The sequence below is a fragment of the Pseudorasbora parva genome, chromosome 1 (genome assembly GCF_024679245.1).
Source record: "Pseudorasbora parva isolate DD20220531a chromosome 1, ASM2467924v1, whole genome shotgun sequence".
NCBI classification, from domain to species: Eukaryota; Metazoa; Chordata; class Actinopteri; order Cypriniformes; family Gobionidae; genus Pseudorasbora; species Pseudorasbora parva.
In genome coordinates, this window is record NC_090172.1 from 222507 (window position 1) to 249502 (window position 26996).

Sequence of the window (26996 nt, forward strand, 5' to 3'; positions counted from 1 at the left end):
GAAAAAAAGTGTACAAAATATCCCAAAAAAGTAATTTTCTGTCCAAACTAAATGCTTGTATATTGGGTCAAATGTCTATGAGGAGTGGGATTTTGGATCTCAAAACCAGAAACCAATCAATGGACCGAACGTTCTGATGCTTTTCAGTCAGACACAAGATTGAACATGAGCTTGTGGCTTTATCACATTGCATCTGGTGTCATAGTCGAAACAAAACAAAAATAACTAGTATTTATTCTAAAGGTACCGTTCTCAGACTTAAAGGGATAGCTCACCCAGAAATGAGCCTGTGATGTTTATCCGCGTCCCAGATGTAGGTGTGTTTCTTTCTTCAGGAGAACACAAATGAAGATTTTTAACTCTACTCTTGTTCGTATAATGCGTGTCAATGGGGTGTATGAGAGTAAAACACACACACATACGAGTCCATATTAAACCCTGAGGCTCGTGGAGACACACTGATGTCTTAAGACACGAAACGATCGCTTTCTGCCAGAAACACAACAGTATCTGTGTTCTTTTACCTCATATCAGACGAATCTCATCTAGTGTTCCTAGCGTTATTACTTCCGCCGAAGAATGTCAAAATACCGGCGCGATCATAGATATATATACATAGATGCCTCATTCGACCGATCCTCGCAGGCACTAATGAGGTATATATATACACGTTGGGAGCATGAAATTGTACAAAATGTCTTGGTATGCTGAAACATTAAGAGGTCCTTTCACTGAAACTAAGGGGCCAAGCCCAACCCCTGATGAACAACCCCACACCATAATCCCCCCTCCACCAAACTTTACACTTGGCACAATGCAGTCTGGCAAGTTCCGTTCTCCTGGCAACAGCCAAACCCAGACTCGTCCATGGGACTGTCAGACAGAGAAGCGTGATTGGTCGCTCCAGAGATTATGTACGGAATTATTAATTCCGCTGAGTAAGGTCAGAATATCAGCGCAATCATATATATATATATATATATATATATATATATATATATATATATATATATATATATATATATATATATATATATATATATATTACGGGTGTAACGATTCATCTACTACATCAATGTATCGATTTATATTCCTATGATCCAACTACATCGATCTGTGCTCGGCAAGTTGGCCTTCCGGACGACATATATCGATCTAATATCATTTTAAAAGGTAATCAATCAATTTTATCGATAATAGGAAATAAAGCATTTGACTTAAGCACGTCAGACTTTATATGGGTGTTATTTCTCAGCCCTTTTGATGATAAAGGTGTTAAACGTTACTCTGTCTGCCTATATGTGACGTCAGCTGCACGAGCCAGCAGCCGCGCAAAGAAAACAAAACATAGCATGGCGAATGGCGGAGCAGAAGCCAACGAGCGAGAAATGATCAGGCCATCTTTGCGGTCCAGTGTGAGAAAACACTCTGGCTTTAGTAAAGGTGGAGATCTTCTAAAGGAGTCGCTCGCTGTTTGTAGTAGCAGCAGGTTCAGCCACTGATCATTCAACCTGAAGAGATGTTGGTTGCACTTTATTTTTGATATTAATATTATATTTGTATTATTTTTATGTTGAAAAACAGCAGCAGTAGCAGCAGTAGTGTGTTGGTGTCACTTACTGTACTTTTATTGAAAATGAGAGCAGAAAAGGTGAACTTCCTGTCAATTCAACCTAAACGGTTGGTTGCACTTTATTCAAATAAAATGTGAACACAATTGCCATTAATTGTTTACTTGTTTGTTTATATCCATAATTAATTGATACCTGATTCCCTTAAAAGAAACAACAGGAATCTAGGAAACTTCACTGCACGTACTGATTTCAGCCACACTGATTTACATTTTTGGCTAAAAAGTCCCTGAATCGTTTCAGATCGTATCGTTCTAAATTAACCAATATCGTCCTCGAATCATATCGACAACCTCAAAACATGATACGAATCGAATCGTTGTTAAAACGAATCATTACACCCCTAATATATATATATATAGATGCCTCATCAGTGCCTGCGAGGAACAAACACACCAACATCTCGGATGCCCTGGGGGTAAGCAGATAAACATCACATTCTCATCTTTGGGTGAACTATCCCTTAAAGATGAATGAAAACATAAGAACGTTGACATGATATCCAGCTAATGACGATGCTTTCGCAAACACTAAACAGATAAACCCCTTAAAGTGTACATTAATGCATTTATTCCAATTCTGTTTTAATACCAATCGCTTGTGGAGGAAAAATGTGAGAAATAAAGTAGCCAAGTGATAAAAATACAGGTTTAGCAGTCCCACAAATGTATATTATAATAATTGTTTAATCCCTAATCTGTCCAAGAGCATGGATGAGGAAACCAAAGTGGAGATCTAGAAGTTGTGCAATGGTTTACCCAACATCCCCGTAACTACACAGACCACAATCCAGATCAGCCGAGACGTGCAGATGAGTGTACTAATGCCAGATTCCAGTCCTCGAGGCTGCTCCACTGGCCCTGAGCACCAGGCCTCCTTTGGTTCCTTTGACGATTGTAGTGAGTCCATCCTGGTTGATTTCATATTGAATCGCTTTTAGCTTCTTATTCTGACCATAAACTTCTCTCAAACAATGGATGGCTAGCTGGGGTTTCGTTCTACTCATCTTTCTCCACGATGACTTCTCCGTGAAGGACTCTCCTCCTCTGGCGCAGCATGTGGAAGTACAGCTGAGGAAACACTGGAAGACAAGCAGAACTGGAAGGTCAAGCTCGGCGGGAAAACTTGCATTTGAACGTTTGGTAAGCTTTACATTTAGTTTACATTGCCAACATGAATTAGCATGTTTTACACATTGCTTGCCTTAATTAGCATGTTTTACACATTGCTTGCCTTAATTAGCATTTTGTTAACATTAGTTATCATGTTGCTAGCATGTTTTAACATATTGATAACATTAATTAGCATGTTTAACGCATTAGTAGCATTAATTAACATGTCGTTAGCATTAGTTATCATGCTGCTAATATGTTTTAACACATTGCTAACATAAATTAGCATGTGGTTACAATTTTGCTAACATGAATTAGCATGTTAAAAACATTTTATAGCATGAATTAGCATTTTGTTAACATTAGTCATCATGTTTGCTAGCATGTTTTAACACATAGCTAACATGAATTAGCATGATGTTACAATGTTATTAGAATGAATTAGCATGTTAACATTAGTTATCATGTTTTTAACATGTTTAACACATTGATAACATGAATGAACATTTTGTTAACATTAGTTATCATGTTTGCTAGCATGTTTTAACACATTGATAACATGAATTAGCATGTTTAACGCATTGCTGTCATAATTTGCATGTTTAATACATTGTTAACATGATTTAACATTTTTTTAACATTAATTATCATTTTGCTAACATTTTTTAACACATTGTTAACATGAATTGCCATGTTAAGCAATTAACAGGTTTGCCAGCATCAATTAGCATGTTGTTAGAATTTTTTACATTATTTAACAATATGCTAACATTATTTAGCATATTGTTACCATGTCTTAGCACCGCTAACATAAATTGCTATTTCTGCTAGCATGATTTAACAGGTTGCTTGCATCAATTAGCATGATTTAGAATGTTGTTAGCATTAATTATAATGTTGCCTGCATGTTTTACCACGTTGATAACATGAATAACCATATTATGCTAGTATGTTTTAACACATTGCTAACATTAATTAGCATGTTTTAGCACATTGCTAGCATTAATTACCATGTTTTAACATGCTGCTGGAATGATAGATCGATTATAAATATTAGAAAGAATGGCAGTTTATCGTTAGCCAGTCATGGTCAGTTTATTCAGATTATTAGCAGGATTAGACGGTAAATTTCAACTAGTCTGGTGATCGCCACACTCAGTAAATAATGGCGTTTAAGTAGATGCTTCATTGAGTTCTTACGTGGGATGTAGGACAGCATGACGATGATCAGGAAGTAGTAATAGTCAAAGGACACGTTGTATTTGTTGGGAAGCCTTAGGGAGAACATGCCGGATCTCCGAACATACGGCAAGGCGGCGTTTATGGTCAGCAGTTCACCAACTACTCCCAGTGGGTACATGATAATGAACATGTTATACCTGAGGACAGCAGGAGAGAAATAAAGGTGAGACATCACACATTATACACACACATCAACAATTATTATGTAACTCAGTGTTGGGGAAAGTTACTTTTAGAAGTAATGCGTAACAATATTTTGTGCACATGCTAACTAACTAACTAACTTACTAACTAACTAACTCCACTAAGGGGTGGAGCTGAGACAACTAACTAACTAACTAACTAACTAACTAACTAACTAACTAACTAACTAACTAACTAACTAACTCCACTAAGGGGTGGAGCTGAGACAACTAACTAACTAACTAACTAACTAACTAACTAACTAACTAACTCCACTAAGGAGTGAAACTCAGACAACCAACCAACCAACCAACCAACTAAGGAGTGAAACTCAGACAACCAACCAACCAACCAACCAACCAACTAAGGAGTGAAACTCAGACAACCAACCAACCAACCAACCAACCAAACAACTAAGGAGTGAAACTCAGACAACCAACCAACCAACCAACTAAGGAGTGAAACTCAGACAACCAACCAACCAACCAACCAACCAACCAACCAACTAACTAACTAACTAACTAACTAACTAACTAACTAACTAACTAACTAACTAACTAACTAACTAACCAACCCGTGGAGCTCAGACTACTAACTAACTACTAACTCCACTTAAGGGGTGGAGCTAACCCTACTATCTAACTACTAACTCCACTTATAAGAGGTGGAGCTGAGACAACTAACTAACTAACTAACTAACTAACTAACTAACTAACTAACTTACTTACTAACTAACTAACTAACTAACTAACTAACTAACTAACTAACTAACTCCACTAAGGAGTGAAACTCAGACAACCAACCAACCAACTAAGGAGTGAATCTCAGACAACCAACCAACCAACCAACCAACCAACCAACCAACCAACCAACCAACAACCAACCAACCAACAAACCAACCAACCAACCAACCAACCAACCAACCAACCAACCAACCAACAACTAACTAACTAACTAACTAACTAACTAACTAACTAACTAACTAACTAACTAACTAACTAACTAACTAACTAACTCCACTAAGGAGTGAAACTCAGACAACCAACCAACCAACCAACCAACCAACAACCAACCAACCAACCAACCAACCAACAACCAACCAACCAACCAACCAACCAACCAACCAACCAACAACTAACTAACTAACTAACTAACTAACTAACTAACTAACTAACTAACTAACTAACTAACTAACTAACTAACTAACTAACCCGTGGAACTCAGACTACTAACTAACTACTAACTCCACTTATAAGGGGTGGAGCTAAGACTACTATCTAACTACTAACTCCACTTTGAGGGGTGGAGCTGAGACAACTAACTAACTAACTAACTAACTAACTAACTAACTAACTAACTAACTAACTAACTAACTAACTAACTAACTAACTAACTAACTAACTAACTAACTAACCCGTAGAGCTCAGACTACTAACTAACTACTAACTCCACTTATAAGGGGTGGAGCTAAGACTACTATCTAACTACTAACTCCACTTATAAGGGGTGGAGAATGCATGTCCAATCTAGTTTAAACAAGGCCAGAAAATGACATGCTAGTTGCTCATTAAAATCTTTTTAGTCTTCTTTTACCCTTAATTTTTAGTTTTTTTAGAGCTGAAATAAGACTTAGGCTGAGTCTGAAATCGCATACTCTCTTGAGCAGGTACTTATTTTGAATAACTAATTCATTTGCAAACACTAAAAAGTATCTGTATAGTATATCTATATGTTTATATAGTTTTTATGTTCTCTGGAAGTACTTAATTCGGCATGTTGTTATTTCCACACTAATTTTTGCATTTTTTGTGCCTTTTATTGGATATGATAGTAGAGATTTTGACTGGAAAGCATGGGGTGGAGAGACGGGAACGGATAACTGGGCTATTGGCGCTGATTTTTCGCATGATTACCAGCGTCATTCAGAAATACAGACACTTCTTTTGTCACACACTGTTTGTCGCCTACTAGGGCTGCACGATTTGGGGAAAATATATAATTGCGATTATTCTGGGTAAAATTGCGATTGCGATTTAAAATGCGATTATTATTATAATTTTTTACAAATGAAAAGTGTGTGTATATAACATTGTGTTTTTATATTAATGTGACTAATAATAATAATTATGATTATTATTACTGCTTAAAATATTTTTAAAAATAAAAAAATATTACCATTACAATTTTCATAATTACAAATAAAAGAGTATGTCAGAGTAAATATAACAATATAATACTAATTATTATTATTTTTTTGTAATATTTTACAGAAAACTTATTTTACACAACAACAACAACAAAAAAAACTGCTGGGTTACCTATTAATATGCAGACAGCCAATGACTAAAAACATTAGAAAGATCTAAGCCTAAGGAGTTATTCTTAAAGTCTGTCTTTAATATGAAATATGAACCTCTTGTGCATCCACTGTGGGGGAAAAAACTCCTGTACATTGAAGAAAAACATGGATTGTCCAACAAATGTAAAATTTTTAAAGTTTATTACGTTTTAAAATGTATTAAGCATTATTTTCTTATTATTGATAACCCAAAAGTTTAATTCATACTGAAAGCCAGAGGGCGCCCTCGATTGGAAAACGCCACATTCGCCCCAGAGAAGTAATTGACGTTAGTTTTCAGGAAATCCATGAAGTGAAGCTAACGCTGTGTAAACAGAAGATAGAGACGCTTTGATTAAACATGACGACAATAAACACTACTGCAGCAAAATATGGTGTATTTGAGTTCTTCAAGCCCTCAAGGGTATTTCCATAATAATAAAGTGTATTATAATGCAGTGCTGATTGAGATAGACTGCTATAAAATAACACATCGTCTGCCTCACTCTGATGAGAAGCCACATCAGCTCACACACACTCGACTGACGATATGAAGTGAGGTAAAACATGTTATTAAACGTTGTCTTTTGTTGAGCAGGTTTATGAGCGCTTCACTAGTTTGTGAAGATGTTTGACTCGTGTTGCTTTTTCAAACGCACGCTATAAGCGACTCAAACTCGCAGTCTTTCAGACGGAGCAGCGTTTATCACAGAGCCGCTCTTCGCTAACACACTGGGCATTTATTTATTTAATTAAAATCGCAGCATTTGAGCTTTCATAATCGCACACGAGCCAAATCGCGATTGCGGTTCGATTTCGATTAATCGTGCAGCCCTATCGCCTACTATAGCGTAATGAAGCATGGGATTTTGGATGCAGCTGTACTGTCTAACTCTAAACCATGTCCTTGTGAGTAGAGGCATGCTCAAAAAACCCACACCGTGCAGACTTCTGCTGTACCTGGCCCACTTGATGAAGTAGGGCAGATGGTGGATCAGGTTGAACGTGTAGAAAGAGTAGCGAGTGATCTCTGTAGCCGTCCATACCACTAAGAACAAGATCACGCTCTCCTCGTTCTGAATCTTAGCATAAGTTTCAAATAAAAGAAACAATATTAAATCGAATAGCCTAGATTGGCGAACAGTGAATATGTCCCATAATTGGTTTTGTGGTTATTAGTGAATGTCCTCATCACACACTGACCTGCCTGATGCTGTTCGTGATAAACCAGACCATGAATATCCGAGAACATACTTGGACCCCAGTCACAATCACAGATGTCCGCACAATTCCTTTAACACACCAAAAACAACAGCTGAAAAATATCCTGGCACACCTGGAATAAAATATGTTAGTATAGCACTTTAAAATATAGCCCATACCAATAGCACAGTGTCCGACCTGAAACAAAACACAGCCAAACGTCAGAAAAATAACATAGATACAAGATTTGTAATAAACTATTTTAGCAAATAATTGTTACCCTTTATGAAAAAAAGTTAACTTAAAAATAATCTTAAATTATGTTTACATATATTTTTAAGTGTACTTTATTTAATACGTATATTTGCTCTCACCTAAAGGATTATTAGGAACACACACTAATGCTGTGTTTGACCCTTTCTCCTCCAGAACTGCCTTAATTCTCCGTGGCATTGATCAACAAGCTGCTGAAAGCATTCTTTAGAAATGTTGGCCCATATTGATAGGAGAGCATCTTGCAGTGGATGGAGATTTGTGGGATGCACATCAAGGGCACGAAAATGTGGCGTTCCTCAAGGCTCGGTATCGAGACCACGGTTATTTTCACAGTATATGCTTTAATGTGGCGTTCCTCAAGACTCGGTATTGAGACCACGGTTATTGTCACAGTATATGCTTTAATGTGGCGTTCCTCAAGACTCGGTATTGAGACCACGGTTATTGTCACAGTATATGCTTTAATGTGGCGTTCCTCAAGGCTCGGTATTGAGACCACGGTTATTTTCACAGTATATGCTTTAATGTGGCGTTCCTCAAGGCTCAGTATTGAGACCACGGTTATTGTCACAGTATATGCTTTAATGTGGCGTTCCTCAAGGCTCGGTATTGAGACCACGGTTATTGTCACAGTATATGCTTTAATGTGGCGTTCCTCAAGACTCGGTATTGAGACCACGGTTATTTTCACAGTATATGCTTTAATGTGGCGTTCCTCAAGGCAAGGTATTGAGACCACGGTTATTGTCACAGTATATGCTTTAATGTGGCGTTCCTCAAGACTCGGTATTGAGACCACGGTTATTGTCACAGTATATGCTTTAATGTGGCGTTCCTCAAGACTCGGTATTGAGACCACGGTTATTTTCACAGTATATGCTTTAATGTGGCGTTCCTCAAGGCAAGGTATTGAGACCACGGTTATTGTCACAGTATATGCTTTAATGTGGCGTTCCTCAAGACTCGGTATTGAGACCACGGTTATTTTCACAGTATATGCTTTAATGTGGCGTTCCTCAAGGCAAGGTATTGAGACCACGGTTATTTTCACAGTATATGCTTTAATGTGGCGTTCCTCAAGGCTCGGTATTGAGACCACGGTTATTTTCACAGTATATGCTTTAATGTGGCGTTCCTCAAGACTCGGTATTGAGACCACGGTTATTTTCACAGTATATGCTTTAATGTGGCGTTCCTCAAGGCAAGGTATTGAGACCACGGTTATTGTCACAGTATATGCTTTAATGTGGCGTTCCTCAAGACTCGGTATTGAGACCACGGTTATTGTCACAGTATATGCTTTAATGTGGCGTTCCTCAAGGCTCGGTATCGAGACCACGGTTATTTTCACAGTATATGCTTTAATGTGGCGTTCCTCAAGACTCGGTATTGAGACCACGGTTATTTTCACAGTATATGCTTTAATGTGGCGTTCCTCAAGGCAAGGTATTGAGACCACGGTTATTTTCACAGTATATGCTTTAATGTGGCGTTCCTCAAGACTCGGTATTGAGACCACGGTTATTTTCACAGTATATGCTTTAATGTGGCGTTCCTCAAGACTCGGTATTGAGACCACGGTTATTTTCACAGTATATGCTTTAATGTGGCGTTCCTCAAGGCTCGGTATTGAGACCACGGTTATTTTCACAGTATATGCTTTAATGTGGCGTTCCTCAAGACTCGGTATCGAGACCACGGTTATTTTCACAGTATATGCTTTAATGTGGCGTTCCTCAAGGCTCGGTATTGAGACCACGGTTATTTTCACAGTATATGCTTTCTTTTGAGTTCTATTATTTCGGAAGTACAGTGTTTCTTACTACTGCTACTCTTGAGTATGTTCACTTTAATTTTTTCAGTGAGTTTAGATAAGAAACGCTTATTAGACGAGTGCTGTTTGAAATTCGCACTTAATAAAACATGCATGTGGAAGAATTACTGCAGGACAGTTTGACACGCAAAAACTGCATTATGTCTAGTGTTTTACAGAATAACTAATAGACAAAATGCAACACTGGAATAAAATAAAGTAAAAGTTTATATCACGTATGGTGGTTAAAGGCAGTTGATCTTACCTCCAATAGTGCAAATGTCTGAAAACATTTGAGTGTCCTTGCTATATGTTTGTACAAGCCTTTATGGGAGCCTTTCTGAAGGTAATAGCGGGCCATGGAAATAGCCAGTACAAGCCACCTGCAATAAAAGATCACATCCAACGTCTATAGAAGCCGGGCCACATTTACAACTAGTCACAAAACGTGCATTTGAAAAGAAACACCTGCATGATTAAACACTCCCAGTGCATTACGGTTGTTGAGTCTACATAGGCTGTACACTTCAAAATATCACAAGAAGTGGTATTTATATTAAAGAGGATGCTTTAGCATATGTTTGGGCAAATCAATAAATAAACAAACAATCTTAAATGCATTTAAATGTCCAACAGGTTTAAAAATCACACTTTGATTTTCTGTCAAACATTAGTCCATGTTACTCTCAGCGATGTGAACGTGACAGGAAGTGACCTCATCCCGTAGAAATCCCAGTAACACATTATTTTAAAGTGACGTACTGACACACTACTGCATGTATTATAACAGTACATTATGCAATAGTAACTAACCATAAATTTGTCCGTTAATATTACTCAGTACTTGTTTAAGTACGAAGTCACTACATCATCTTAAAATAAAGGGTTTCGTTGTTACACTGTAATCATATTTAAATACTGAGTCATTTTAATAACTATAACAACATGTACTTAGGGTTAGGGTGTGTTTTAGGATTAGTTGCATGTAATTATGCATCATTATTACTATGGTAAATGCATCTAACATTGGTCTCAAGGACACTGCAGAATAGCGTTACCCATTTGTTATGTGCCTTAAGTGTCTAAACGATTTTTAGCAAACTAGAAATGTGCTTTATGCTAAAACTTGTGTCATCTAATCAAATATATTTAATTATATTGAATAATTATAATCATGTAGGCTTTAGTATGTTAGTCAACACAGCACAATAAGTGAATGCACACTGCAAAAAAGGCTTTTCTTATTTAGTATTTTTGTCTTGTTTCTAGTCTAAATATCTACATATTCTTACATTAAGAAACATTTACTAGTAAAAATTATTGTCTTGTTTTGGGGAAAAAACATTCAAAATGAAGAGAGTTTTTGCTTAAAATAAGATAAATAATCTGCCAATGGGGTGAGAAAAATAATCTTGTTTTTTGTTTGAAATAAGATTATTTTTCTCACCCCATTGGCAGATTATTTATCTTATTTTAAGCAAAAACTCTCTTCATTTTGAGTTATTTTTCCCCAAAACAAGACAATAATTTTTGCTTGTTGTAAGAATGTTTAGATATTTTGACTAGAAACAAGACAAAAATACTAAGAAAAGCATTTTCTGCAGTGTAAGCATGATGAAAGATTACTAAACCCCGATGATTTAAAATAATTGACAGTGAAACTGTACTTTTAACCTTTTTTTATTTGTACTACAAGGAATTACTTTTCAATACAAGATTATTTTAAGGTGTCTCTTAAATTGTAATTATCCGTAATAATAATTAACTACATGTACTTATGAATAGGGGTTATTTGCATGCATGCATACATGTAAGGACACTAAAATAAAGTGTTCCCGATGCATTTCAGCGCATTGTAAGTTTCCACAAGTCGCGCTGAGCTGAGTATGAGTAATGTGCGCTTTCAGTAGCCTATCAGTAGCGTGCATTTCATTTGTCTTTGTTGAATTGCGCCTGTCGAGCGAGTTCTAAACATATCTCTGCGACACGTGCGGGTCCGTATTAGGACAGGCTGAGCAGCTTCGGGCTCTGAGAGGAATAAACGAGTTTGCCTCATGGATCTCCACTACTAAACTACACCACTCTTACAGTACTGCGGGATTAATGCAACAGTCCATCTAGCTTTCGAATTAGCCTGAAGTAACAGCCAGTCGAGTGATTTACAATGCAGCTATAAACAGACACACATTCGGAACAAACGCGGCTCAAAGTCAAAGTTTCTTTAGCGATACCCGGCTGTCATGGCGATGTTGTAGAAGGTGAGCCATGCCGTCACGATCGCGCCCTTCGCCCGCTTCTTGTTGTTGGTTTCCTCGAGGGTCCCGTCCTCCTCTCCGGACGCCATGGCTCCTCAGACTGAGACCCGAGGGCGGGGCCCGGGGCCGGGCATCTCAACGAGGGGTCAGGGCCGGAAAAAACAAACAACCCTTTACTAATAATACGGGTGGACATTTACACGATGTCTTGTTTCTAGTCCAAATATCTAAAAATTCTTACATTAAGAAACATTTACTAGACAAGTACAAATTATTGTCTTGTTTTGGGTAAAAATAACTCAAAATGAAGAGAGTTTTTGCTTAAAATAAGATAAATAATCTGCAAGTGGGGTGAGAAAAATAATCTAATTTCAAACAAAAAACAAGATTATTTTTCTCACCCCATTGGCAGATTATTTATCTTATTTTAAGCAAAAACTCTCTTCATTTTGAGTATTTTTTTCCCAGAACCCAATATCTGGCAATATTTGAACATCTGAGGGTGCAAAAACATCTAAATATTGAGAAGATCTCCTTTAAAGTTGTCCAAATGAAGTCCTTGATTGTTTTTAAGGCAGCCAGGTTACTTTCTTAAGTTAAACCACCAATATTTAGTTAGAGTGTAGTGTAGGTCAGCGTGCCCGGCTCAGACTCCACATGGGTTGTGCCTCTTATCTCGTTCATTTATAATGATAACCTTTTTGGCAGATGATTACACTTTATTCAGTAATGCTTTATTTTACTGTGTCCTTGTAACAGAAGTTAGATGTATTTACCACAGTAATAACAATAAATGATGCATCACGCAACTAATTGCCTATAATTATGCATCATTTATTGTTATAGTAACAATGACACTGTAAAATAAAGTGTTACCGATTATTTTCTTTAATATTTTCAAACAGATCTGCGTCATGTTTGCTCACCGCTATATTGTTTTAAATTCATAATTATCAGTCAATATTTTGAGTGTATTAGTTAAATGTGTTAGTTATATATATATATATATATATATATATATATATATATATATATATATATATATATATATATATTAAGGCATTACACATATTGAGAAAGAAAACCCCTTACTAATGCAGAACATCAGTGTTCCTCCAGTTTTACAGGAGTAACCGAGGTCAGATTCTAGCGACAGCGCCACCATGTGGTGAGAATGGAAACAACACCACAAACTGACTGCACTGTACACACTATCTTTATTCATTACACACACAGGCTCATCAGTTTACTGTTACACCCAACAGTTTTCAAATGACACATATTCAAGGCAGTAGTTTTAAAAAATATGATATTAATGTTTTTAGTGTTTATAGGCTACTCAGCACTCGCTAAAGGGGTGGCTGATTGCCCCTTTTTACAAGATGTGAAGATTTAGCTCAAAATACTCCACAGATCATTTTTATAACATGTTAAAATCTTCACTTTTTGAGGGTGAGCAAAAATGTGCCGTGTTTGTGTGTGTCCCTTTAAATGCAAATGAGCAACACTACACACTCACTAAAGTTAAACAAGTGAAATCATGATCTAACACCCCTTTAGGAGTTGATAAGAATAGTTAAATGCATTAAAAGTTTCTAAGCATTAAAATAATAGCTCTTTGTGTGATTCCACGAGGGGAAGCAAGCGGGGACGTTCTGGGAACATTGTTGAACAAGACTAGAGGAATATGTTTAGCCATATGTGTTACATCATTCCGTGAGTAATATCTCGTGATCCGCACAATGGATTATGTTGCTTTTTGAATCATATTAATCTGCTGTAAATGGTGATGTGCCATGATCTATGATCTGTGCAATTGTCATAAAGTTATGAGTGAAAACGCCACGTGAAATCTACTTTATTTTCAGTTATCGCATGTGCACTGTTTTTTATTTTCATTTTAGAAGGGTGAAAACAACACAACTTAACGCGTGATCTTAACAAGTACAGTCTCTGTATGCAAAAAGAATTATTGTGTTAACTACTTTGTTGTAGTTAATATGGGGGGGGGATGCGTTCAGGAGGAACATTTATTATTACTAATAAAGTAATAGAAACGGTAGGACATTGATTAATATCTTCATGTAACATGATCTTAATATCCCTAATGATTTTTGGCATAGAAGAAAATTTGATAATTTTGACCCATATAATAATCTCACCTAAAGGATTATTAGGAACACCTGTTCAGTTTCTCATTAATGCGATTATCTAATCAGCCAATCACATGGCAGTTCTTCAGTGCATTTAGGGGTGTGGTCCTGGTCAAGACAATCTCCTGAACTCCAGACTGAATGTCAGAATGGGAGAGAAAGGTGATTTAAGCCGTTTTGAGCGTGGCATGGTTGTTGGTGCCAGACGGGCCGGTCTGAGTATTTCACAATCTGCTCAGTTACTGGGATTTACACACACAACCATTTCTAGGGTTTACAAAGAATGGTGTGAAAAGGGAAGAGCATCCAGTCTGCAGCAGTCCTGTGGGAGAAAATGCCTTGTTGATGCTCGAGGTCAGAGGAGAATGGGCCGACTGATTCAAGCTGATAGAAGAGCAACTTTGACTGAAATAACCACTCGTTACAACCGAGGTATGCAGCAAAGCATTTGTGAAGCCACAACACACACAACCTTGAGGCGGATGGGCTACACCAGCAGAAGACCCCACCGGGGACCACTCATCTCCACTACAAATAGGACAAAGAGGCGACAATTTGCACAAGCTCACCAAAATTGGCCAGTTGAAGACTGGAGAAATGTTGCCTGGTCTGATGAGTCTCGATCTCTGTTGAGACATTCAGATGGTAGAGTCAGAATTTGGCGTAAACAGAATGAGAACATGGATCCATCATGCCTTGTTCCCACTGTGCAGGCTGGTGGTGGTGGTGTAATGGTGTGGGGGATGTTTTCTTGGCACACTTTAGGCCCCTTAGTGCCAATTGGGCATCGTTTAAATGCCACGGCCGACCTGAGCATTGTTTCTGACCATGTCCATCCCTTTATGACCACCATGTCCCCATCCTCTGATGGCTACTTCCAGCAGGATAATGCACCATGTCACAAAGCTCCAATCATTTCAGATTGGTTTCTTGAACATGACAATGAGTTGACTGAACTAAAATGGCCGCCACAGTCCCCAGATCTCAACCCAATAGAGCATCTTTGGGATGTGGTGGAACGGGAGCTTCGTGCCCTGGATGTGCATCCCACAAATCTCCATCAACTGCAAGATGCTCTCCTATCAATATGGGCCAACATTTCTAAAGAATGCTTTCAGCAGCTTGTTGATCAATGCCACGGAGAATTAAGGCAGTTCTGAAGGAGAAAGGGTCAAACACAGTATTAGTGTGTGCTCCTAATAATCCTTTAGGTGAGAGTATTGTTGGCTATCAGCACAGATGAACCCGTGAGATTATGTCTGGTGTTGAGCTCCAGGGGCACCGCTGAAGATCTTTTTGATGCAATATGAGAGTTTTCGGTCCCTCCATTGACAGGCTACGCAACTACCACTTACAAGCCCCAGTTTCATGAAGTGACGCGAATGCTTTGTTTGTTTCATTTCTCAGCTTCTTGCTCAAAACGTTGCTTTTGAAAGAAACATACCCACATTCCCCACCTACTCACATACCCACAAGTGCTGATAAAAAGATAATGCACGAATAAAATGGGTTTGTTTAAAAGCAGAGGCTCTGCATTTAATCTTGCTTTTGATATATTGCATAAATTGCATTAAATATTCTGGGGATCATTAAATGCTTTTTAAACGCTGATGGGGAAAGAGTTAAAAGCATCCAAATCCCACAAAACCTTCGGAAAAAATGATGAATATTAAGGAAAACAATAGTGTCATGTTCCCAGTTTGTCTGGACTTTTATGTTGTATTTGTAGATTCCTGTTTTCTGTTTTGTAGTCCTATTGTTCCAGTGGTTCCAGGTGTGTCGTTCCCTCATCATCTTCTCTGTGTATTAATAGCCCCGTGTTTCCGTCAGTCGTCATCTTCACACAGAGTCGGCACATTTGTGTTTGCTTTGTTTCTTTAATAAATACTGTTTGCGATTCAATCCAAGCCTCTTGTCTCCTCTCTTTCTAGACAGAGGAAACATAAAAGTCCTGACAAACTGGACACATTTAACAAACAGGGCCCTTTGCACTTTCAGTTCTTGAGAAAACTAAACTATAAAAGAGGAACTGCGATCTGTAGTGTATCTGTCACCTTAGCTTTAAGATGTGGCATTTTAAACCCCACAAGTAAACACACATCTAGCGTCTTTTTAAGGTGTATAAACCTAAAGTAATATACAGCAGGGGCAGGCCAAAGACCAAAGAAGTGTTTCAGCAGATTCTAAAATTAGCCCCACTGCGAAGAAATCAGTGTAAACTGAAGACGCCACCAAATACCAAATATAGGCTGGCTGACTCAATCCTGATCCTGTTACAAGCACACACACACACACACACACACACACACACACACACACACACACACACACACACACACACACACACACACGCATGCACACACACATGCACACATACACACACACACACTCACGCATGCACACACACACGCACGCACACACACACACACACTCACGCATGCACACACACACGCACACACACACACACACACACACACACACACACACACACACACACACACACACACACTGCAAAAAATGCTCTTCTCATTTTTGTCTTGTTTCTAGTCCAAGCATCTAAAAATTCTTAAAACAAGAAGTATTTACTAGACAAGCAAAAGTAATTGACTTGTTTTGGGAAAAATAACTCAAAATGAAGAGAGTTTTTGCTTAAAATAAGATAAATAATCTGCCAATGGGGTGAGAAAAATAATCTTGTTTTCTGTTTGAATTAAGATTATTTTTCTCACCCCATTGGCAGATTATTTATCTTATTTTAAGCAAAAACTCTCTTCATTTTGAGTTATTTTTCCCAAAACAAGACAATTACTTTTGTTTATCTAAATACTGTAAGAATTTTTAGATGTTTGGACTAGAATAAAGACAAAAATCCTAAGTAAGAAAATATTTTTTGCAGTGTGTGTGTCCTGGTGTGTGTGTTAATGTGATGTATCCTGACACACAATGGCGAGTGCAGAGTAAGCATTAGCCTCACTCTTGGCTTCTCTGCTGTGGATGGAATATGCCAGGGCTTTGGCACAATACACCCCTCCGCCCTCCAGTTTGGGGACCGTAGGCCTTTTATCCTTTTCTTTTCTTTCCCCCTCGCATCCCTTCCGCAGCATGGGCTCAGGGAGCAGGATTAAGTTTGCTGTGTGTGAGGTGCTTCAGTTCGCCAGCTTCTGCGTTCCACTTTTCATCATAATGCAGCGCTTCGCAGTAATCGTGGCTCAAGTGAAGAGCCAGACTCAGCCATCCGGTGGGAACGCGACTACAGCATACTGGCTGATCGTGGCTTCATCCGTGGCCTATGTAACCTCAGTGGCCATGTTGATTTGGTTGCCTATGAAGTATATGGTGTTCATGAAGAAGACAGCGCTGGTTGCACGGAAGAAGTGGTGAGAGAAAACATGTAAACGCTTAAAGAAAATAATTGGCTTAACTTTTACTCTTTTGGATAAAATCACATTTTACAGACTTGTTACGATAATATTGTGGTATTAATTGAAGTTCCATGGAAATACTATATGAATATAAAAGTTAGGGCTGCACAATTATGCAATCAGATCAATTCAATAAAATGTAATTGCAATTACAACAACAACAACAAAAGTCCACTTTTGTGCTTAATGTTTTTTTTCTTTTTCTTTTTTCTTTTTTACTTAAAACAACATTATTTTGCTTACCCCACTGGTAGATTATTTAGCTTATTTTAAGCAAAAACTCTTAATTTTGAGTTATTTTTTTCCCAAAACAAGACGTTAATTTTTACTTGTGTACAATTTTTAGATATTTAGACTAGAAACGAGACAAACATATTTATATTTATTTTTGTTTTTTTGTTAAGTAAGGCCCTGTCTCAGATGGCACACTTCATGTGCATGAGACCGCAGGGTGTCCCATTTGTCATTTTAGGTCTCCCCTTTAAGGGTCCTAATGCGCCCTCAGAGCCCGCACTGGTTTATTTTTATAAAGTAAAAATCATTAATGCAGCTCGAATTACTTTACTTAAAAAGTAACTAAGTAACACAATTAGTAACTTTTTAGGGAGTAACGCAACATTGTAATGCTCTACTTTTCAAAGGAACGTTCCCCAACACTGATAATAAGAGTGTGTTCTGCTTTCAGGAGGCCTGTTGCATTAGCCTATGTGGTTCTCTCAACACTGCCCTGCTTTGCCTTCCTTATAGCCAGCTCGGAGGTACATTCACATTTGACTATTCACAAAAAACAAAATGACATTATGCTATACTTCATTGTCTTGAGATTCTATGCATGATGTCTTCAGATTTTTTTTTCAAACTTTTATTTCTCTATTGGGAAATTATTTTCACAAAATAATATTTAAAAGCAGATGCCTTTGATTTCACCAGTTGTGTGCTCAAAATAAATTTTGCATGTGTTTTCATTTAGTATAATAACACATGGTATTGTCGTGACATAGTAAAGAAGTGAGTGAAAGAGCTGAGCTGTCTCTGATTGTTACAGTGATAATCAGATGCTCTTCTTATTCTGGTTAATACCAACTGCGTACGCAACTTTGTTCCCTTTTCAGGGAACCAGGGTTATGTATTTGTAACTCCAAGACGTTGCCTTATTCGGAATAATTCTTGGAATGCTATGGGAATGTTAATAACACTGACAAGTGTTTGTGGATGGAGAAGAGAAGCGGTCCCAGCACTGAGCCCTGAGGCACTCCAGCAGCTCTAGATGATAGCAGTGATGGAGAAACCATGTTTCTGAAGGACAGATCTAGTGATGAGATGGAGATGGAGAAGAGAAGCGGTCCCAGCACTGAGCCCTGAGGCACTCCAGCAGCTCTAGATAATAGCAGTGATGGAGAAACCATGTTTCTGAAGGACAGATCTAGTGATGAGATGGAGATGGAGAAGAGAAGCGGTCCCAGCACTGAGCCCTGAGGCACTCCAGTAGCTCTAGATGATAGTAGTGATGGAGAAACCATGTTTCTGAAGGACAGAACTAGTCATGACATGTAGATGGAGAAGAGAAGCGGTCCCTGCACGGAGTCCTGAGGCACTCCAGTAGCTCTAGATGATAGCAGTGATGGAGAAACCATGTTTCTGAAGGACAGATCCAGTGATGAGATGTAGATGGAGAAGAGAAGCTGTCCCAGCACTGAGCCCTGAGGCACTCCAGCAGCTCTAGATGATAGCAGTGATGGAGAAACCATGTTTCTGAAGGACAGATCTAGTGATGAGATGTAGATGGAGAAGAGAAGCGGTCCCAGCACTGAGCACTGAGGCACTCCAGTAGCTCTAGATGATAGCAGTGATGGAGAAACCATGTTTCTGAAGGACAGATCTAGTGATGAGATGTAGATGGAGAAGAGAAGCGGTCCCAGCACTGAGTCCTGAGGCACTCCAGTAGCTCTAGATGATAGCAGTGATGGAGAAACCATGTTTCTGAAGGACAGATCCAGTGATGACATGTAGATGGAGAAGAGAAGCGGTCCCAGCACTGAGCCCTGAGGCACTCCAGCAGCTCTAGATGATAGCAGTGATGGAGAAACCATGTTTCTGAAGGACAGATCCAGTGATGAGATGTAGATGGAGAAGAGAAGCGGTCCCAGCACTGAGCCCTGAGGCACTCCAGCAGCTCTAGATGATAGCAGTGATGGAGAAACCATGTTTCTGAAGGACAGATCCAGTGATGAGATGTAGATGGAGAAGAGAAGCGGTCCCAGCACTGAGCCCTGAGGCACTCCAGTAGCTCTAGATGATAGTAGTGATGGAGAAACCATGTTTCTGAAGGACAGAACTAGTCATGACATGTAGATGGAGAAGAGAAGCGGTCCCTGCACGGAGTCCTGAGGCACTCCAGTAGCTCTAGATGATAGCAGTGATGGAGAAACCATGTTTCTGAAGGACAGATCCAGTGATGAGATGTAGATGGAGAAGAGAAGCGGTCCCAGCACTGAGCCCTGAGGCACTCCAGCAGCTCTAGATGATAGCAGTGATGGAGAAACCATGTTTCTGAAGGACAGATCTAGTGATGAGATGTAGATGGAGAAGAGAAGCGGTCCCAGCACTGAGCACTGAGGCACTCCAGTAGCTCTAGATGATAGCAGTGATGGAGAAACCATGTTTCTGAAGGACAGATCTAGTGATGAGATGTAGATGGAGAAGAGAAGCGGTCCCAGCACTGAGTCCTGAGGCACTCCAGTAGCTCTAGATGATAGCAGTGATGGAGAAACCATGTTTCTGAAGGACAGATCCAGTGATGACATGTAGATGGAGAAGAGAAGCGGTCCCAGCACTGAGCCCTGAGGCACTCCAGCAGCTCTAGATGATAGCAGTGATGGAGAAACCATGTTTCTGAACGACAGATCCAGTGATGAGATGTGGATGGAGAAGAGAAGCGGTCCCAGCACTGAGCCCTGAGGCACTCCAGCAGCTCTAGATGATAGCAGTGATGGAGAAACCATGTTTCTGAAGGACAGATCCAGTGATGACATGTAGATGGAGAAGAGAAGCGGTCCCAGCACTGAGCCCTGAGGCACTCCAGCAGCTCTAGATGATAGCAGTGATGGAGAAACCATGTTTCTGAAGGACAGATCCAGTGATGAGATGTAGATGGAGAAGAGAAGCGGTCCCAGCACTGAGCACTGAGGCACTCCAGCAGCTCTAGATGATAGCAGTGATGGAGAAACCATGTTTCTGAAGGACAGATCCAGTGATGAGATGTAGATGGAGAAGAGAAGCGGTCCCAGCACTGAGCCCTGAGGCACTCCAGCAGCTCTAGATGATAGCAGTGATGGAGAAACCATGTTTCTGAATGACAGATCTAGTGATGAGATGTAGATGGAGAAGAGAAGCGGTCCCAGCACTGAGCACTGAGGCACTCCAGTAGCTCTAGATGATAGCAGTGATGGAGAAACCATGTTTCTGAAGGACAGATCTAGTGATGACATGTAGATGGAGAAGAGAAGCGGTCCCAGCACTGAGCACTGAGGCACTCCAGTAGCTCTAGATGATAGCAGTGATGGAGAAACCATGTTTCTGAAGGACAGATCCAGTGATGAGATGTAGATGGAGAAGAGAAGCGGCCCCAGCACTGAGTCCTGAGGCACTCCAGTAGCTCTAGATGATAGCAGTGATGGAGAAACCATGTTTCTGAAGGACAGATCCAGTGATGACATGTAGATGGAGAAGAGAAGCGGTCCCAGCACTGAGCCCTGAGGCACTCCAGCAGCTCTAGATGATAGCAGTGATGGAGAAACCATGTTTCTGAAGGACAGATCCAGTGATGAGATGTAGATGGAGAAGAGAAGAGAAGCGGTCCCAGCACTGAGCACTGAGGCACTCCAGCAGCTCTAGATGATAGCAGTGATGGAGAAACCATGTTTCTGAAGGACAGATCCAGTGATGAGATGTAGATGGAGAAGAGAAGCGGTCCCAGCACTGAGTCCTGAGGCACTCCAGTAGCTCTAGATGATAGCAGTGATGGAGAAACCATGTTTCTGAAGGACAGACGCGTGATGAGATGTAGATGGAGAAGAGAAGCGGTCCCAGCACTGAGCCCTGAGGCACTCCAGCAGCTCTAGATGATAGCAGTGATGGAGAAATCATGTTTCTGAAGGACAGATCTAGTGATGAGATGTAGATGGAGAAGAGAAGCGGTCCCAGCACTGAACCCTGAGGCACTCCAGTAGCTCTAGATGATAGCAGTGATAGAGAAACCATGTTTCTGAAGGACAGATCTAGTGATGAGATGTAGATGGAGAAGAGAAGCGGCCCCAGCACTGAGCCCTGAGGCACTCCAGCAGCTCTAGATGATAGCAGTGATGGAGAAACCATGTTTCTGAAGGACAGATCTAGTGATGAGATGTAAATGGAGAAGAGAAGCGGCCCCAGCACTGAGCCCTGAGGCACTCCAGCAGCTCTAGATGATAGCGGTGATGGAGAAACCATGTTTCTGAAGGTCAGATCTAGTGTTGAGATGTAGATGGAGAAGAGAAGCGGTCCCAGCACTGAGCCCTGAGGCACTCCAGTAGCTCTAGATGATAGCAGTGATGGAGAAACCATGTTTCTGAAGGACAGATCTAGTGTTGAGATGTAGATGGAGAAGAGAAGCGGTCCCAGCACTGAGCCCTGAGGCACTCCAGTAGCTCTAGATGATAGCAGTGATGGAGAAACCATGTTTCTGAAGGTCAGATCTAGTGTTGAGATGTAGATGGAGAAGAGAAGCGGTCCCAGCACTGAGCCCTGAGGCACTCCAGTAGCTCTAGATGATAGCAGTGATGGAGAAACCATGTTTCTGAAGGACAGATCTAGTGTTGAGATGTAGATGGAGAAGAGATGCGGTCCCAGCACTGAGCCCTGAGGCACTCCAGTAGCTCTAGATGATAGCAGTGATGGAGAAACCATGTTTCTGAAGGACAGATCCAGTGATGAGATGTAGATGGAGAAGGAAAGTGGTCCCAGCACTGAGCCCTGAGGCACTCCAGTAGCTCTAGATGATAGCAGTGATGGAGAAACCATGTTTCTGAAGGACAGATCTAGTGTTGAGATGTAGATGGAGAAGAGAAGCGGTCCCAGCACTGAGCCCTGAGGCACTCCAGTAGCTCTAGATGATAGCAGTGATGGAGAAACCATGTTTCTGAAGGACAGATCTAGTGATGAGATGTAGATGGAGAAGAGAAGCGGTCCCAGCACTGAGTCCTGAGGCACTCCAGCAGCTCTAGATGATAGCAGTGATGAAGAAACCATGTTTCTAAAGGACAGATCTAGTCATGACATGTAGATGGAGAAGGAAAGTGGTCCCAGCACTGAGCCCTGAGGCACTTCAGCAGCTCTAGATGACAGCAGTGATGGAGAAACCATGTTTCTGAGGGACAGATCTAGTGATGAGATGTAGATGGAGAAGAGAAGCGGTCCCAGCACTGAGCCCTGAGGCACTCCAGTAGCTCTAGATGACAGCAGTGATGGAGAAACCATGTTTCTGAAGGACAGATATAGTAATGACATGTAGATGGAGAAGAGAAGCGGTCCCAGCACTGAGCCCTGAGGCACTCCAGTAGCTCTAGATGATAGCAGTGATGGAGAAACCATGTTTCTGAAGGACAGATCTAGTGATGAGATGGAGATGGAGATGGAGAAGAGAAGAGAAGCGGTCCCAGCACTGAGCCCTGAGGCACTCCAACAGCTCTAGATGATAGCAGTGATGGAGAAACCATGTTTCTGAAGGACAGATCTAGTGATGAGATGGAGATGGAGATGGAGAAGAGAAGCGGTCCCAGCACTGAGCCCTGAGGCACTCCAACAGCTCTAGATGATAGCAGTGATGGAGAAACCATGTTTCTGAAGGACAGATCTAGTGATGAGATGGAGATGGAGATGGAGAAGAGAAGAGAAGCGGTCCCAGCACTGAGCCCTGAGGCACTCCAACAGCTCTAGATGATAGCAGTGATGGAGAAACCATGTTTCTGAAGGACAGATCTAGTGATGAGATGGAGATGGAGAAGAGAAGCGTTCCCAGCACTGAGCCCTGAGGCACTCCAGTAGCTCTAGATGTTGAATGTACAATGATATATATATATATATATTTGTTTTTTTGTGTGTGTGTGTGTGTGTGTGTGTGTGTGTGTGTGTAACATTGTATTCGTTGACATATGGGCATGTTTGGCAAGCCCCGATCATTGCCGACTCTGTGTGTGCGGTGTGATTTTTTTAGTACAAGCGGTGTCCCCTTTTGTTGCAAGACCCATCTTACTGTCTTTCTCTCGCTTTATTTTTAGGTACAGAATAGGCATGATCTGAGGTTGGACACATTTGCTGAACTGCCAGTGTCATTGGTTATTCTCTCCCTGATCTGCATCGATATAGTGGAAAGAATCCGATATTGCAGACTGACTGGTCGAGGTGAGTGTGAGGTCAAGGCGGGGGGTCAGGGGTTACACCCCTTAGGTTTAGGAAGCTCTGTTCTAGTCTATACCATAAAATCAGCCCAGATGACTCAATGCTCTCGTATGGCCTCAGAAGACTTGATGATGTATGAATGGTATAGCGCAGGAGCCATGTGGGATGTCTTTATTGGTCAAGATGTGCTTCTTGGATCTTGCCACTGCTCACTATCTCTTGCAGAGGGTAAATATCACAGTAGTGATTAGGAGTGGGAATTTTTAAATGCGGATCTATACTGAAATATTTGGACCGTTTCAAGAGCCACTCTTTTCTATTCTCATTCGGCCAATCAGTGCAGAATAAAATGCAAGTTTAACCATTTGCAAAATAAAATGGGATTTTTCTTACGGGTTTGGAACAGCATAAGGGTGAGTAATTAATTTTTTTTCATTTTTTAACTAATTGCTCTGAATATACTGATTGAGTCCAGCAGGGGGCCTATTGAAGTGAGAGCAGAAGAGAAGAGCAGCTAGAATAAAGTTTGAGAGGTAAAGCCTCATGCTGCGTCCGCGTGTTGCTCGCAGTATAACAGGAAATCAGCTTCTTTTTGAGGTTATTATGAGCGACGAGCTCAGGAAACTGATCCACACACTAACCCTAAAGGCAAACACAAAGTTTAATATAAGAATGAGACGGTGAAAGGTGTAAATGCACAACAGTGCAAAGAATATTAATATTAAAAAGTAGAGAAATAGTACAAAAACGGTTTAGCAAAGTCTACGTGCAGAATAATAATCATTTGTTTTTAAGTCTCATGATTAAACCAAACTCTCTGAATTTAACTCTGGACTCAGGGCTATCTTTCGCATCTTCTTGCGCTTGAATATTTAAATTGGCAAGGCTTAAGAACACTTGCAAATTATGAACTTTTGTGATGCACCACTGTCATGAGCGACATGTGCACCATACAATTGGGCGTTCCTTTTTCTCGAGCCCAACGTGATGCCCAACGGGACATATACCCCTAGGATCACTTGAGGGGTGAGTAAATCATAGGGTAATTTTCATTTTTGAACTATCCTATATTTAAGATCTGTACTTTCCATGTTATAATGTGGTGTGGTCAATCACGTGTTTCTTTATATTTTACCAACTGGGCTCCTTATTTTTTGTGTTTGTGTGAATTCAGCGAATGAACTGGCGCGGGATGCTGACATTCCTACCTTGGTGACACACGTAAGAGTTACTCCTATTGTCACGGCTGCAGAACAGGCCAATGGGATTGTGCGAGGATTACATGGAGCTACTTCTGTTCAAGGCGTACCAGGCAATGGGACAATCCTGGGTCTCTCAGGCAGCACAGCAGCTCCAGGATTGCCCAACAATGGAGCCGTTTCTGGCCATCTTGGCAACACGGCAGCTCCAGGATTGCCAAACCATGGAGCCGTTTCTGGCCATCTTGGCAACATGGCAGCTTCAGGATTGCCAAACCATGGAGCCGTTTCTGACCATCTTGGCAACATGGCAGCTCCAGGATTGCCAAACCATGGAGCCATTTCTGGCCATCTTGGCAACACGGCAGCTCCAGGTTTATCTGGGAATGGTGTCATGTCTAGAGGTCCAGGCAACCATGGACAGCAGCTTGGCATCCCCGGAACTGGTCCAAATTCTGGAATACCCTTCCAAAACATTGCATCTCCGTATTCTGGACCTCTAAGCTTCCTACTGGCTAGCGACAGTCGAGCTGAAGTCTTTGCTGACAGTTTCCTATTCTGGTTGGACACGGTAGAGATGGTTCGGGTAGCAGGCCACACGGCTGTGTATTTTTCAGGCTGGGCATTTCCAGTTTACCTTTTCTGCTTCCTCTCTACAATGCGATTGATCCTGATGCCTCACAGTCCTCTTCTCTCGCCTCTGGGCGTGGTCTTTCAGGACCTCCCCTTCCTAGTCTTGAGGTTGGCATTGATTGGCCTTTTTGGTTTCGTAACACCAGTACTGTATGTGATCAAGAATATGCTGGTCTGTCTGGCCTTCATTTATTTCAACTTCATGACAAAGCTCAGGATCTTCAACACTGAGAGGATGTTCTAATGGATCCGGAAAATCGCTAAATGGAATAATAATGTTTGTTTGCGCTGGTTACAACAACAAATGTGAGTTTGGGTCAAGGTATTATTTTTGCAGTGGTGCAGAAATAAAAACTTTAACTACATATGAATGTTAAAAGGCCCTCAAGAGTCCATTTACATATCTTGAGAAATATTAGAATGACATAAAAGACACTAAAATATGAACATGGTAATACCAGTGGCTCCTATATTACATTACAATACACAGCATAACCAGGCAAATGTTTTATAGTATTATTTTTTTGTGACGCATTGGAAACTTTTCTGGTTTATTTCACATCAGGTACTTTAATTCCCCAGCATTTTTTATTTATACATTTTTTTATAAAAGATGTTCTTTTTGTTTTATGGTGATCACAATGAGTCTTGGACATTTTTTTATATAATGCAATTATTATTTATTTTTGCTAATTTTCAAGTACATTTTTTGTATAAATATTGTTTGTACCAGACCCAGGCTTTTAATCTTCATTTATGAAAATTCTTTGCATACATTTGACTTACATGTTAAAAAAGGTTTTCAAAAAATACCTATTTCAATATTTGTGTAAAAACTATTTTAAAAAATGGCACTTTCTTTTTTACTACACTCACTGTTGTGGCATAATTTCAGCTACATTGAAGTTTTTGGATTCTAATAAAGTTTGTTTTCATAATATTTGTGTATTGTTTGAGACAACAGTGACATAGTGAGGAAAACTTGAAATTTTACCAGTGAACATAAAATTCCAAAGAATTTTTAATAAATACAATTTAATCTTTAATGTGTGTGCATTTAGGATAAACTGCGAAATATGCCTTTGAGAGACAAAGCAGTCA

The 26996-nt window shown here is 40.2% G+C and overlaps 2 protein-coding genes across 2 annotated transcripts; one reads left to right on the forward strand and one right to left on the reverse strand.

Moving 5' to 3' along the window:
- Positions 1–1037: 1037 nt before the first annotated feature.
- Positions 1038–12165, reverse strand: hacd1 (3-hydroxyacyl-CoA dehydratase 1). Its single transcript, XM_067446696.1, has 7 exons — positions 12030–12165; positions 10064–10181; positions 7889–7907; positions 7710–7798; positions 7467–7588; positions 3944–4122; positions 1038–2712 (listed from the first exon to the last, which is right to left on the reverse strand). Exons 1-7 carry the CDS (start codon positions 12140–12142, stop codon positions 2630–2632), a joined length of 723 nt encoding a protein of 240 aa, XP_067302797.1. The 5' UTR covers positions 12143–12165; the 3' UTR covers positions 1038–2629.
- Positions 12166–17308: 5143 nt separating this feature from the next.
- Positions 17309–26624, forward strand: LOC137082319 (transmembrane protein 236). Its single transcript, XM_067447709.1, has 4 exons — positions 17309–17583; positions 18314–18386; positions 23943–24066; positions 25238–26624. The coding sequence occupies exons 1-4, from the start codon at positions 17309–17311 to the stop codon at positions 26137–26139; spliced, it is 1374 nt and encodes a 457-aa protein (XP_067303810.1). The 3' UTR covers positions 26140–26624.
- The last annotated feature ends 372 nt before the right edge of the window (positions 26625–26996 follow it).

What these genes read in the sequence shown, in the direction of transcription:
- LOC137082319 (XM_067447709.1), top strand. Translation starts at nt 17,309, where the DNA reads ATGGGCTCAGGGAGCAGGATTAAGTTTGCTGTGTGTGAGGTGCTTCAG. An exon ending in TCCTTATAGCCAGCTCGGAG is followed by an intron (nt 18,387 to 23,942) that starts GTACATTCACAT and finishes CTTTATTTTTAG; the next exon opens with GTACAGAATAGGCATGATCT. An exon ending in TTGCAGACTGACTGGTCGAG is followed by an intron (nt 24,067 to 25,237) that starts GTGAGTGTGAGG and finishes GTGTGAATTCAG; the next exon opens with CGAATGAACTGGCGCGGGAT.
- hacd1 (XM_067446696.1), bottom strand. Translation starts at nt 12,142, where the DNA reads ATGGCGTCCGGAGAGGAGGACGGGACCCTCGAGGAAACCAACAACAAG. An exon ending in AACATCGCCATGACAGCCGG is followed by an intron (nt 10,182 to 12,029) that starts GTATCGCTAAAG and finishes CTTTTATTGCAG; the next exon opens with GTGGCTTGTACTGGCTATTT. An exon ending in TACTTCATCAAGTGGGCCAG is followed by an intron (nt 4,123 to 7,466) that starts GTACAGCAGAAG and finishes TGCTGTCCTCAG; the next exon opens with GTATAACATGTTCATTATCA.